This window comes from Vitis riparia, chromosome 18 (genome assembly GCF_004353265.1).
Source record: "Vitis riparia cultivar Riparia Gloire de Montpellier isolate 1030 chromosome 18, EGFV_Vit.rip_1.0, whole genome shotgun sequence".
Classification (NCBI taxonomy): domain Eukaryota; kingdom Viridiplantae; phylum Streptophyta; class Magnoliopsida; order Vitales; family Vitaceae; genus Vitis; species Vitis riparia.
The window spans coordinates 447,707-460,897 of NC_048448.1; the positions used below are offsets into that span (position 1 = coordinate 447,707).

At 36.2% G+C, this 13,191-nt stretch overlaps 2 protein-coding genes across 2 annotated transcripts; both read left to right on the plus strand.

Annotated features, from left to right (window-relative positions):
- The first annotated feature begins 3,133 nt into the window (after window positions 1-3,133).
- Window positions 3,134-8,797, plus strand: LOC117905361 (protein FAR1-RELATED SEQUENCE 5-like). The gene is made up of 2 exons (XM_034818273.1): window positions 3,134-5,605; window positions 8,173-8,797. The coding sequence occupies exons 1-2, from the start codon at window positions 3,491-3,493 to the stop codon at window positions 8,335-8,337; spliced, it is 2,280 nt and encodes a 759-aa protein (XP_034674164.1). The 5' UTR covers window positions 3,134-3,490; the 3' UTR covers window positions 8,338-8,797.
- A 1,929-nt stretch (window positions 8,798-10,726) lies between these two features.
- On the plus strand, window positions 10,727-13,129 carry LOC117906128 (cyclin-dependent kinase B2-1-like). The gene is made up of 8 exons (XM_034819086.1): window positions 10,727-11,010; window positions 11,650-11,791; window positions 11,895-11,956; window positions 12,037-12,148; window positions 12,227-12,320; window positions 12,415-12,484; window positions 12,579-12,750; window positions 12,878-13,129. The coding sequence occupies exons 1-8, from the start codon at window positions 10,784-10,786 to the stop codon at window positions 12,968-12,970; spliced, it is 972 nt and encodes a 323-aa protein (XP_034674977.1). The 5' UTR covers window positions 10,727-10,783; the 3' UTR covers window positions 12,971-13,129.
- Window positions 13,130-13,191: the final 62 nt, after the last annotated feature.

Consider the following 13,191-nt stretch of genomic DNA (forward strand, 5'->3'; position numbering starts at 1 on the left):
TCAGCCTCCTTTTCTATCTCCTCCAAATTGGAAATCATAGTCCCGCTCTCATTCTCATCTGGCACAAACATCATGTGCAATATCATTGCACTCTTCCCTGTTAAAATCTCAAACAGTACAGCTCCAAAAATATAAACATCAGCAATTAACCCTCCAGTCCCCAGTCCCCAGCACATCTCGGCGAATTAGCCTCTCGGCCTAAGAGTATATTTCTCGACTTTATTTCCTGATGGATGATTGGCCTGGTTGCTCATGTGGACATATGAAACTGCGTTTGCTACCTCGGCCGCGATCCTCAGTGGACCAATCCCAAATATATGGTCAGAAAATTCATGCACCAGCGTGGGGATCTGAGTCTCCAAGCAGCATCCCAGGAACTTCAACACATTCCTGTGGCTGCTCATTTTTTATGCAACTGCAACTTCATTTACATACCATTCAATACAATCCTGAGCAGAGCTCTCCGCAAACTTCTTAACGGAAATTGGACGATCTTCATGGGTTCCTTCGTACAAAAAATAGGTAAAACCCTTGTGTAGTATTCCGCCGCTATGATATTTGTTTGTTGCTGCGCTCAGCTCCCGTTTGGAGAAGATCCGAAAGGGATTATACGTACCGTTGAAAGTAGTCACGACTCACGAGCTCCTCAAGAACCCGACCTCCATTTTCCAAGAAGAAACCCTCCTCTTCTTCTTGCCCATCTCTATGTTCTCCGAAGCAGCACCACATTCCTGGGAAGAGATGAATATAGTTCCAATTGGTTTTGGTTCTTATTGGAGATCATATACGATACAAAGGACAAAATATCGAGTCAACAGTGGATGAGGAATCATCTGCGGTTCCCAGGAGAAAGACTTTTGCTCCTCTATGCCCCACATGGTGATTCATGTTATCTCTCTCTCTCCATTTTTCAACTGAAAAAAATAATTGTAAGATAGAACGAATCCAACAAAAGTTTACCTTGCAGATGCGGAGGATCATGCGGATCCATGTATAAACTGTACGCATATGGGTCCCGAGTAATCTGGTACCGCGGAATTACGAGTGCCACATGTTTGATAAAAAGTTGTTACGAAGATGGATACTTGCATTACTTATGTAAGGCTTTAAAGGTAATTAACAGGCGGCACTTATCAACAGCAAATGACTCGCATCCTCTTTCTCTCTCAAACTCCCACCTCCCCAGAACTTTGCCTATCTTCTTTGTAGGTGAGTGTGCTTCATAATTTCAGAATTTAATTGATAGAAAAACTGTTCTCCCCTTTCTATTTTGTCAGAAGAAAAGTAGCTGCTTTGTTGAACTTGACCGTTTTGTTTGTGGTGGGTAGCTTTGGATTTCTCTTAGATTGTCCTGGAAATGTTTATGGTTTGCTTCTCCAAGGTTGCTCATTTCCAAAATAAAAAGGGTATCTAACAAAATAAGAAAAGATGGATTTGTTATTATGTACTGGTTTCTTGAACTTTGTATATGCCCTTTTTGTCTGTTTTACGCTTGTGCTGTCAAACTAATGCAGTTTCCCCAAGGGAGAAGTTCCTTAAAGGCAATTGCAAATAAGCGTTGAAATCAAATTGTTTGGCAATTGAGATATGTTTCGTTTTGAACAGAGTTCTTTAGAGAATAGTTCTCAAATTAGTGGTTGAAATCTAGAAAGTGAGTTTGTTTGGTAATGTTTTCGAGAATTGCTTTTGTAAGATGGTGCTTAACAAATGTTTATATTGTTTTTAAGAATAATTTTTTTAATAGAATCTTGATTATTAAAAACTATGATATAGTAAATGTTTAAGAGCAAAATAATGCAAAAAAACAAGTGAAATTTGTTCTTAAGAATCACCCTCGATAAATTGTCTTGTTCTTTTTGTGTTATCTCGATTTTAATAAAGTCTGAAAAAAAATGAAAACACTAGAAATTTGTTCTCAGGAATCAGATTCAGCAAATATGTTTTATAAGTTGAAAAATCATTATATATTTTAAACAATAGAAAACTGTTTCTAAAAACAGTTCAACGAGAGGGGTGGTTGCCCACTGCTCCTTAATCTCGTGTAATGTGGCATGCCCAGCGACATGATGAAGTCCTTAGGCCTCTGTAAACAGGGCCTTGTTAGTTGTTCCTGTTCTCATGGGCAAAGCCCAGAGTTCAACTTGCGGGCACTAATATTTGGTAGGAGAATGGAGAAAGAGAGAGCTTACACAGCCATGTTATGGTCCTCCCTTTTCATGGAAAGGCCTGCGGCCTCCAAGGACTCAAAATCACACCAAGACCATGCAAGGTGGAGTTGAGTCAGCTACACCTGAGCCAATATATGGTAACTGCACTGAAGGTGGGTTTAGAGGACCAGTAGGATTCAAGGGTTTTATTGAGAGACTCAAATTCAGTGGCTCAAAGAACTCGACTAAACTCGTTAAAAAAACTAGAGAAGTCTGAGTACCCTGTAAAGTACCTGGTTTATGATGCTTCTCTACCATGACTCCTCAGTAGAGCCACGAGGGTTGAAGAAGGCAAAGATTTTGGTTTCAATCTCTTCAACCCAAGCTTCATGAATTGGTTTAATGACAAATCGATGTACCAAAATCTTTAGCAATGTTATTTTGTATGAAGCAACCTATAGGTATTTTTGGACATACTTCCTACCATTCCTCATGCCTCAAATTAAAAAATATTTGATAATATTTTTTAAATCGTTTTCCCAAAGATCATTTTTTTTTTTAATATTGTATAATTATGTTCATGGCAAAAGTTCATCACCTATTATCCATATTTTTTATATTTTTTTTAATTTTATTAAAAAGATTTATTTGATTAAAAAAATCATTTTTTTTTACCATATTTTGATAAAAATATCATTATTTTTTTTTTATAAAACATTTTATTTTAAAATTTATGCGTAAATACTTGAAATAGTTAAAAGTATTTATTTAAAAAATAAGTTTTCATGAGGATTATTTCATTATTTTAAGCAATTAATTTTATTAAAAATACCTTAAAATATATCAAATTTATTCTCAAAAACATTTTTTCGTAAATAAAAAAGTTGGGAAGCTATAAATTTCTTTTTTAACGCAAGTGGAAACGTGTTTAACAAGGGTACGGATGCTCAACGAATCAAATCATAACTTTGAATATCCCATTCTCACAGCCGTCGGTTTTATGATCTGTACGAGGCGTCTGCGGGAACAGGATTCTCAGCTGCACCTCGAAGCACTGAATCACCAACTCAGAGATCAACTCCCACTCCTCTCGTGTCTCACCACCCCCAACCCCCAAATTCGCTGCTTTCATCTAATCACTGATCAGTAATCAGTGTGAGCAAAAACCCTAGAATTAAACCCAACTTTCTTTCTTTATTTTTCTCTCACTGCGTGGTTTTGATCCTCTGCCGCTGGCCTACCTACCCAGATTGACTACACGCTCTCGATTTCTGGTCAGTCTCTCTCTTTATCTTCATCGAGTTCAAATGCAGTAAGCCCACTTAATCGAATCGCAATCCACCATGGATTTCGAGCCTCTGAACATTGAAAATGAGGTGATGGAATTCGCCATGGGCTCTGGGGAAGAAGACAACGGTCTCGACTTAGAACACAATGATGAGTATGAAGGTTATAACGGCGAAATGATGGAGAATTCTTCTGCCGCTGGTCGGGATTCACTGGCTTTGAATGGGGACCCGAATCTCGAACCCTCGGAAGGAATGGAATTCGATTCTGAACAGGCAGCTCGAATTTTCTACAATTCATATGCGCGTCGCATCGGTTTCAGTACCCGAGTCAGCGTGTACCAACGGTCCCGTCGGGACGGCTCAATCATTTGCCGCCAAATTGTGTGCTCCCGTGAAGGGTTTCGCCGGGAGGGCGGTGAAAATCGGTCCAAGCGGCAGCGGACCGTGACTAGGGTTGGTTGTAAGGCGCAAATGACTGTGAAGAAACAGAATTCTGGGAAATGGGCTGTGACCAAACTCGTAAAAGAACATAATCATGACCTTGTGCCTCCTGATAAAGTGCATTGCCTCCGCTCGCATAGGCATGTATCGGGGCCTGCCAGAAGTCTGATTGATACTCTTCAGGCGGCTGGAATGGGCCCAAGCGGGGTGATGTCCGTGTTAATTAAGGAGTCTGGTGGGATTAATAATGTTGGTTTTACAAAAGTTGATTGCCAGAATTATATGAGTAGTAGCAGGCAGAGGACCCTTGGGAGTGGGGGTCAGCATATTTTCGACTATTTGAAGCGAATGCAGGGGGAGGATCCTGGGTTCTTTTGTGCCGTGCAAGGTGATTCTGAAAACCCAACTGGAAATATTTTTTGGGCTGATGCCAATTCTAGGGTGAATTACCAATACTTTGGGGACACTGTTACGTTTGATACAGCTTATAGAACCAACCGTTATCGGGTTCCCTTTGCCCCATTCACTGGGTGGAACCATCATGGGCAGCCTGTATTGTTTGGCTGTGCATTGCTACTTAATGAGTCAGAGTCTTCTTTCGTTTGGCTGTTTCAGACTTGGCTTGCTGCAATGTCTGATCGCCATCCCCTTTCGATCACAACTGATCAGGATAGGATTATTCGAGCAGCTGTTGCACAGGTTTTCCCTGAAACCCGACACCGTTTTTGTAAGTGGAATGTATTTAGAGAAGCCCAGGAGAAATTGTTCCATGTAAATCAATCACACCTCACTTTTGAAGCAGAGTTTCAGAGGTGCATAAACTTGACAGAGACAATAGATGAGTTTGAGTCAAGTTGGGAGTCTCTACTTGAGAAATACAATCTCCTGGATAATGAATGGCTTCAATCAATGTACAATGCCCGCCAGCAGTGGGTGCCAGTTTATCTTCGTGATACATTCTTTGGGGAGATGTCAATAACCCAAGGCACTGATAGTATAAACTCATTCTTTGATGGTTATATAAATGCATCAACTAGCATTCAGGTGCTGCTTAAGCAGTATGAGAAAGCTACTGCCAGTCGGTATGAAAAAGAAGTAAAGGCAGACTATGATACAATTAACACTGCACCAGTTCTAAAAACTCCATCTCCTATGGAAAAACAAGCAGCAAACCTTTATACCAGAAAGATATTCACGCAATTTCAGGAGGAATTAGTAGAGACTCTTGCTAATCCTGCAACTGTAATTGATGATGGGGGATCAGAGGCTTTGTATCGGGTTGCAAAATTTGGGGAAGACCACAAAGCACACTTCATTAAATTCAATGTTTTTGAAAGGAAAGCTAGTTGTAGCTGCCAAATGTTTGAGTTTTCTGGTATTATTTGTAGGCACATATTGGCAGTTTTTAGAGTAACAAATGTTCTTACACTGCCATCTCATTACATCTTGAAGCGCTGGACAAGAAATGCGAAAAGTGGGGTTATATTGGATGAGCACACTCTTGGATTACCAGGCAGTTCTCAAGAGTCTTTAACTGCTCGCTATGAAAATCTTCGTCGGGAAGCTATCAAATATGTAGAAGAAGGGGCAGCATCAACACATATTTATAATGTGGCGATGGATGCTCTACATGAAGCAGCAAAGAAAGTTTATGCTGCAAAGAAACAGGGTGCTGGGGTCACACCAAGTACTTCGGTTAAAGAATGCCAGCTTCAATCTAGTTCTGTGGTTAGTTCTTTACTTCTCTTCACATAAAAGAGTTTCACTTTACATGGCTTCTACAATGTATCAATTGTGCTATCTTTTCCAAAATATATGTTGCACCTGATGTTCCTTACATGGCTTCTACAATGTATCGATGTGTTTTTCTCCTCACTATTGTTTTTTCTATAAAAGTTTCTGTAGGCAATAGGGCTCTATTCATTATCAAATTTGAAAGGCACTAAGAATTGAAAATTACTAGTTTCCTATCTGTGGATATCACTGCTATCTTTTCTTGGAAAATTTGAATAGCCTACCCTATTTCTGAATTGTTTTCTACCATAAGTTGATAGGTAGGTATCCTGTTATTATACATTTATACTGTGTTGTATTTATGTGGGGCTTCTATCTTTTTATTTTTATTTTTATTTTTGTTCTTTTCTGAGTTGCAGATTGATATGTGTGTGTGTATATATATATATATATATATATATATATATGTATATGTATGTATATATATATATGTATATGTATGTATGTATGTATGTATGTATTCTTCTCATTGACTCTGTATCTATGTGTACTTGTTGGTTTAATCTTTATGAAAACATAGGTTTCATGTTTGTTTTTCCTCAGTAAGTATATGATTTTATTTTTGGTTGATGAGAGCACAAAGGTAAAAGGAAAATTTTGTGACTATTAAATCCAAGGGTTTTATGCTTAGGGAATCCAAAATTAAATTCATTTCTAAGGTTGTTGTGAATAAGATTAAACCATGTGATTAAGGTTTCCCTTTAAAGGAAAACATTTTTAAGGCATCAATAAAACCAATAGTGCTTCCATTAGGAAACAAATTCTAACTTAGTCGTTCATTACGCAAACTTATAATATTTGCATATTGAACTTCTATGCAATTTCTTCTTGAATGTGGAAGACACTACAAAGTCAAGTCATTGAGCCATTTTCCATCTTTTCAAATAGCATGCTAAATCTTCATGTCAAAATGAGTTCCAAAGTTATCCTTCAGGGATTGTAAGCCAAAGTTTGGCTATTTCTTATGCATGAAACTAAGGGTTGTTTTTTTTTGGAAGTTGTATTTTTTATTGATGCATTTCTTCACCTGTATTGATTCAATATCAATTATACACGCATAAGTGTATGTGGAAGGCACTTGATGTCCCTATACTCTAGCTTACATTTTGAGTATTAAATCACCGTATTCAATCAATTTGACCAGAATATTTTTACATTTTGAGGGGATCTATTATGCAACAAATTCTATTTTTAGGATAGAATGTTTAGTGTAAGATCTTCATCTCTTTTGTTGCTGCTAATGTCCTCAGTGTTCTTTATACACAGCAAAGAATGCTAAAAAACTAGGCACATTATTCACTAGGTGCATGTGGGCTTCCTACTGCTGATCATCAAATGTGCCTTTGTTATAAACACTTCAAGGGGCTGAGAAATACAGTTGTGGCCCCGGGCTCCAGATTTCCAGATGTGATCTTCAAAGATATCTATAATTCTAAGTTGAGGATGATATCAAACAAGTGCTAGTTAATAGGGAGTGTAATTTTGCCTTTTGAGAGTTAAACTGTGATCTGCATTAGAAGATGCAACATTATTCAGAAACTTAGTTTTTAGTAGTTTGTGTCTGTTCAAACTAAAAGATTATGTACCATATATACCTGAAACCTCTGACCTGGGTGCTGATTCTCCTGGACCATTGTTTTGGAGAGGCAACCATTAGCAAGATTCCAGAATGTCCAATAACTTGTATAGAACCCTCAGAGGCAATGCAACAAACAGGGTATTGGGCACCATAGCATGCTCATTAGTTGACCTCCATGGTGCTGGATTTTTCAAGGTCTTATACCTTAGGTTTTGAAATAAGGGTCTTGATTATCTCCGAGTTTTTTTTTTTTTGATAAGTTTGATTATCTCCAAGTTTTGAGTATACATATCCAAGAAGAATACATCTTTGGCTTGGAAACTTCTAGGGCTTTGTATAATTTGATATCGTAGAGGTGGTATAGGTATAGCTTGAACTCATTGAAGGTTAAGTGTGATGATAATGAATATATTACTAAATATGGTTTTAATAATTTCATCAATTTGTTGCAAGCCGGTTATAGTCTTAGCATACCCCTACCCAATGTTTGATGGTTCTCTCTTTTTAAAATTTTTGCTATGCATTTATATGATCATGTTTATATGTTGTGTTCACCAAGTTTGCATAGTCCACTGTGCCACATTTATGATTTTCATCCATGTACTGGGGAGAACTCTGCCCTACAGTAGAGAAAGATGAACCAGCTACTGTCAATTAGAGGAAATGAGGCATGAACCTTGATGGTTCTATTCAACTCAGCTCTATGAAAGTGGGATTAGCATTGATAATCAACAACTTGGAATAAACATCTTGTTCTATCTGCCTATCTGATCATAAATGAATTTGTTTGTTTTAGAATTAGCTCTGATCATGCTTCAACACTTTTCCCCTAACCTGTTATTTTGTGCTTATTTGATTTCATGGTTATGCTCCTACATTCCTCTTTAACTAATCCCATGTCTCTTATATTTCTCCTCTGTAGGAGCAGGACAAGAGAATTGAAGAACTGACAGCAGAGTTGGAAAATGCAAGTCAGAGGTGTGAGGCATATCGAGCCAGTCTGCTTGCTGTTTTGAAAGATATGGAGGAAGAGAAATTAAAGATAGCAGTGAAAGTTCAGAACACAAGGCTGAATCTCAAAGGTTGAACTCAGAGAGATGGTGGGCGTGCCTTATCCGTCATCGCCTTCATCATGTATACTACAAAAATAGCAGAAACCAAAGAGTATGAGTTGGGTTGGTTTACATTGTGATGAACTACCCATGATCTCTACATATTTTTCTTCAGTGACCAGAAGAGAGTACAGTTTTTGGTTTTTTTTTTTGTTGCCTTAGCCCTAGCACCATTAGTGTGATGTGTATTCGTTGTGAAGAATTCTAATTGGATTTATTTCTTAGGTTAGGAAGGTGAAGTGGGGGAGTGGTACAGGAGCTGTAGGTAGGAGTCTTCGAGTATCTTACAGTAATATCATTGTTATTCAATGAAATTGCTTTGATGATGACATCCTATGCCCATGAAATTCTCATACCTTATATTTGGTTCTTGTAAAATCTGTACAAAAAGAAATTCAAAGGTAATAGTTTATGTTTACAGGCTTTTGAAATTCATTGTATTTGTTTTTCTTTTTATATATAAAGATTAAGGAATTTTCTTCTGTATATTTTTTTTCATAGACAATTAAAGGTAACAGTTTATTTTTTTTATTTTATTTTTCCTTTAACTGGAATTAAACATAGTTTTAATATTTCAAGAATTATTTTAAATTATTTTATACTTTAAAAATGATCATCTAATTTTTGTAAACAAACATTTTAAGCATTAGGAGTCAAGTTTGTCAAAATCACTTACGAGCACTCACTAATATTCTTTGTCAATGAGAAAGTCTTTGTCACACCCTAGATCCAAAATTCATTTGGAAATTAAATCTTTTGTCAAAAATAAAGATTTTCCAATGGTTGGTTATTAGAGATATCCTTCTTTGCGAGTTTTTAATTGCTAGAAGGTTGAATATTACAAACAAGTGTCATTTTTATAATAAAAATACTAATCATATTTTTAAATATTGTCCTTTTATTCAAGAAACTTAAGATTATATTAAGTATAATTGTCCAACCCCTCTTTATGAAGGTGACTTCCTATCTTGACTTGAAATGATGTATACAAATTATAAAATTAACTACAAAATTTTCAATCATCCTATGGAAAAAAAAAATGCCATTATCTTATGGAATGTATGAATTTATATAAATCAAGTATTTTTTAAGATGATCCAACACAACCCTTTTCTCGTTCTTTAGCAAACTACCTTAAATTTTTAAAATTTTCATAATAATATGATTGGTGGATATATCATATACAAAAAAGTTTTATTTCTATAGGAATTTTGTTGTACATTAAAAAAATAAATAAATAAAAAATTGATATATTATTAGTATGTAACATAATATATGCCTAAATAAGAAAAAAATAAAGAGTCTTTTATCTAATAAAGGCACGAGTCTATATTAATTCAATGAAATAATGATTTCGAAAGTTACAAAACAAATTTGAAATGTCCCTCAAATAGTTGAAAAAAATATTCATTAGATTCCTCTAATTAATGGAAGATTTAAACTAAAATTTGATGATCTAAGAGTAGAGAATAAAAGCGCATCAGAATGGGTTACTAGAAACTCTAATTAAATTATAAAAATGATTATAAGTAGAGACATCTAGACAATGCTTCAATAATTATTGTAGAATATATGACTTTAAAAAATGACGTGTTTATTGTCAAGAACAATGAGTTTTTAAATATAAAGATTGAAGGTGATTAAAAAACAATAACAAATTATTATAATAAAAATAGTAATATTTTTAATTTTATTATATTATTAATTGAAAATATTTGAAAGTTATTTTAAGATTTAAATATTTATTATTGTCGTCATATTTATAAGGAAATAAAATAGAACAATATATTGTTTAGTTAAAAAAACATTTATAAAAAAAAATGATCATTTAGTGATCAAAATTTTCTAAAAATGTTACAAAATTTGGTTTTAAAGATTATTGTGACTTTTCATTCAATCGAATTTATAAGTATTTTACTTGGTAGTGTTTTTTCATAAAAGAAAAAACATGTAATAATAAAACATCAATTTTTAATTTTTTAATATAAGATTAAAATTTTTTTTATCACATTGTAAAAAATTATTTTTAATTACAATTATATTTAAAAACTCCAAAAAAAAAAAAAAAAAAGAGGAAGAAGAGAGGATAAAATCTACTGAACCTTCATCTCGGCGTGTCGGGCTATTTCTAATTCAGCTTTTCATGTATTGGATCTGATTCATTCTCACATCAAATGGGCTTGGGCCAGACAATTGACCGTTGGGCAAAATCCGTTTTGAACTGTCGTACAAGGCAAGCGCCCCCATGATACCAGGGGCTTTCTCGGGAAATCACAATGTTCTAGCCTTCAAGGTTTGAAATTCAAAAATATTTCCGTTGGGCAACGAGTCCTTGCTTTATATATAAGATATATTGGCTCCTCCTATATGCCCATTCATTTGATCCCCCGTTCTACTTTGTGTGTGTGAGAGAGAGAGGGAATGGAGAGAATTGAGAATCAGAAATCAGCGATGGAGGCATTTGAGAAGCTGGAGAAGGTAGGGGAAGGGACGTACGGGAAGGTGTACAGAGCGAGAGAGAGGGCAACCGGAAAGATTGTGGCACTGAAGAAGACACGCCTCCATGAGGACGATGAGGGTGTTCCTCCGACCACTCTCCGTGAGGTCTCCTTGCTTCGCATGTTATCCAGAGATCCCCATGTCGTCAGGTCTTCTTTATTCTTTTTCTCAGTTTCCTTTCTGTTTCAATCGGTTTTAGCAACTTCCGATTTGGGGTTTCATTTTGAATCCATTTTAGGGTTTTCTTTGATGGTATCTTGCGAATACTTTGTTCTGTCTTGTTATAATCCGATGTTTAAGATCTGTCTTTGCCCTTATCTTGAGTTAATTCATGTCCACAGCATCAAACTATTGCTAATGCTCTGGGGGTTCTCTCTTATATTGGAACGATTTATTATTCTTGATGTTTGTTACAGCATAGGTCAATTCTTTCTTTTGTTAATCTTCATGCCTCAAATCTTGCAAAGAATAGCATAATAAGGAACTTGATCAAAACCCTAGTTTGTCACCGAAAGAACTGACAAAACAACAGACAAAAAAATAATCAAAACCCTGGTTTGTCACTAAAAGATCTGAAGGAAAAAATAAAAAATAAAAAAAATCTTGTGTAGTTGCAATCAGCAGATGTAGATCTTTGGTTTTCAGGTTCCCCAATTCTAAAAACTTGAGATGCTCGAGAATCTTTTCTCAGAAATAGAAGGGAAGCGTGACCCTGTAATTGTGTGAACCATTCCTTCTGTTTCAGTGGGTTCATAACTGCAAAGTTTTCTCTTGTCATTGAACTACAGATTGATGGATGTTAAACAAAGCCTGAATAAGGAAGGGAAAACGGTTCTGTACTTGGTGTTTGAGTATATGGACACTGATCTTAAGAAATATATCCGAAGCTTCCGCCAAACTGGGGAGAATATTCCCACAAAAACCATTAAGGTATGAACCAACAACCATCTCTTTCTCCTCCATGGGGACCCAAAAAATTGTTGTAGTTGTTCCATCTGTTGACTATAATTAATACAAATAATTTTTAATGCAGAGCTTGATGTTCCAATTATGCAAAGGTGTTGCTTTCTGCCATGGTCATGGGGTATTGCACAGGTGACAATTCTCTTTCTCCCTCGAATCTCCATCTTCTTTCTTAAATGGGTCCTTTCTCTGAAACTGTTTTAAACTCCCAGGGACCTTAAGCCTCACAATCTCTTGATGGATCGCAAGACAATGATGCTGAAAATAGCAGATCTTGGACTGGCTAGGGCGTTTACTCTTCCTATTAAGAAGTACACTCATGAGGTACAGGCTTATTTGCTCAGCATCAAATTAGAAGTTCCTATCAGGCAATTAATAAAATGTATCTGATCATTGTTCCAGATACTGACTTTGTGGTATAGAGCCCCTGAAGTACTTTTGGGGTCTACCCATTACTCAACTGCAGTAGATATGTGGTCAGTTGGCTGTATATTTGGTATGACTCCCTTCTATAAATTAGCATGTTGTGAGTATATTATGTACCTCAATAGAAAATTTGCCTACTAACGTTCATTTCATTTGGATTGTAGCTGAACTAATCACAAAGCAAGCACTCTTTCCTGGGGATTCTGAACTGCAGCAGCTCCTTCATATTTTCAAGTTCAGTGAGATGGGATCCAGTTTTGGCATGTCCAGTTTGATGTATCTTCCCCTCTGCCTATCAATTTAACCTTTTTTTGGGATTTTGATGCAGGTTACTGGGCACCCCCAATGAAGAGATGTGGCCAGGAGTGACGAAACTACCAAACTGGCATGAGTTCCCCCAGTGGAGCCCAAATCAGAATCCTAAGAATTCATCATCGGCTTTTCCTAATCTGTCAGCAGCTGTTCCTAATCTGGATGAAGACGGGCTTGATCTTTTATCGGTAAGCTAACCAACAACTTCCGACAAATAAGTAAACATCATTTAAGTGGGGTGACATTGGATGGTTTGCTGATTTCTCAACCATTTTTAAATAATTGACAATTGAGAAAGCAACTTATGTTTTGCAGAAAATGTTGAAGTATGACCCTTCAGAGAGGATTTCGGCAAAGAAAGCTATGGAACACCCTTACTTCGACGATCTGGACAAGGACTACCTTTAAAAGCAAACACAATGATGACCCTGCAGAATCACTTCATTTTGTGAATCTAGCTTAATGAATTACGATGACTAGCTAACAAAACTCTGTACTGAAACTTATTTGCTTGCTTTCCTCAAGCATATTTTAGCTAAAATGATGGGTTTTTCTGCTTATTCCTCATTTCATTTCACAGCAATAGCTATCTGCTTGGCTCAGTTAGAAAAACATTGTGTTTCTTGATC

What these genes read in the sequence shown, in the direction of transcription:
- LOC117905361 (XM_034818273.1), top strand. Translation starts at nt 3,491, where the DNA reads ATGGATTTCGAGCCTCTGAACATTGAAAATGAGGTGATGGAATTCGCC. An exon ending in AGCTTCAATCTAGTTCTGTG is followed by an intron (nt 5,606 to 8,172) that starts GTTAGTTCTTTA and finishes TCTCCTCTGTAG; the next exon opens with GAGCAGGACAAGAGAATTGA.
- LOC117906128 (XM_034819086.1), top strand. Translation starts at nt 10,784, where the DNA reads ATGGAGAGAATTGAGAATCAGAAATCAGCGATGGAGGCATTTGAGAAG. An exon ending in TTAAGAAGTACACTCATGAG is followed by an intron (nt 12,149 to 12,226) that starts GTACAGGCTTAT and finishes TCATTGTTCCAG; the next exon opens with ATACTGACTTTGTGGTATAG. An exon ending in ACGGGCTTGATCTTTTATCG is followed by an intron (nt 12,751 to 12,877) that starts GTAAGCTAACCA and finishes TATGTTTTGCAG; the next exon opens with AAAATGTTGAAGTATGACCC.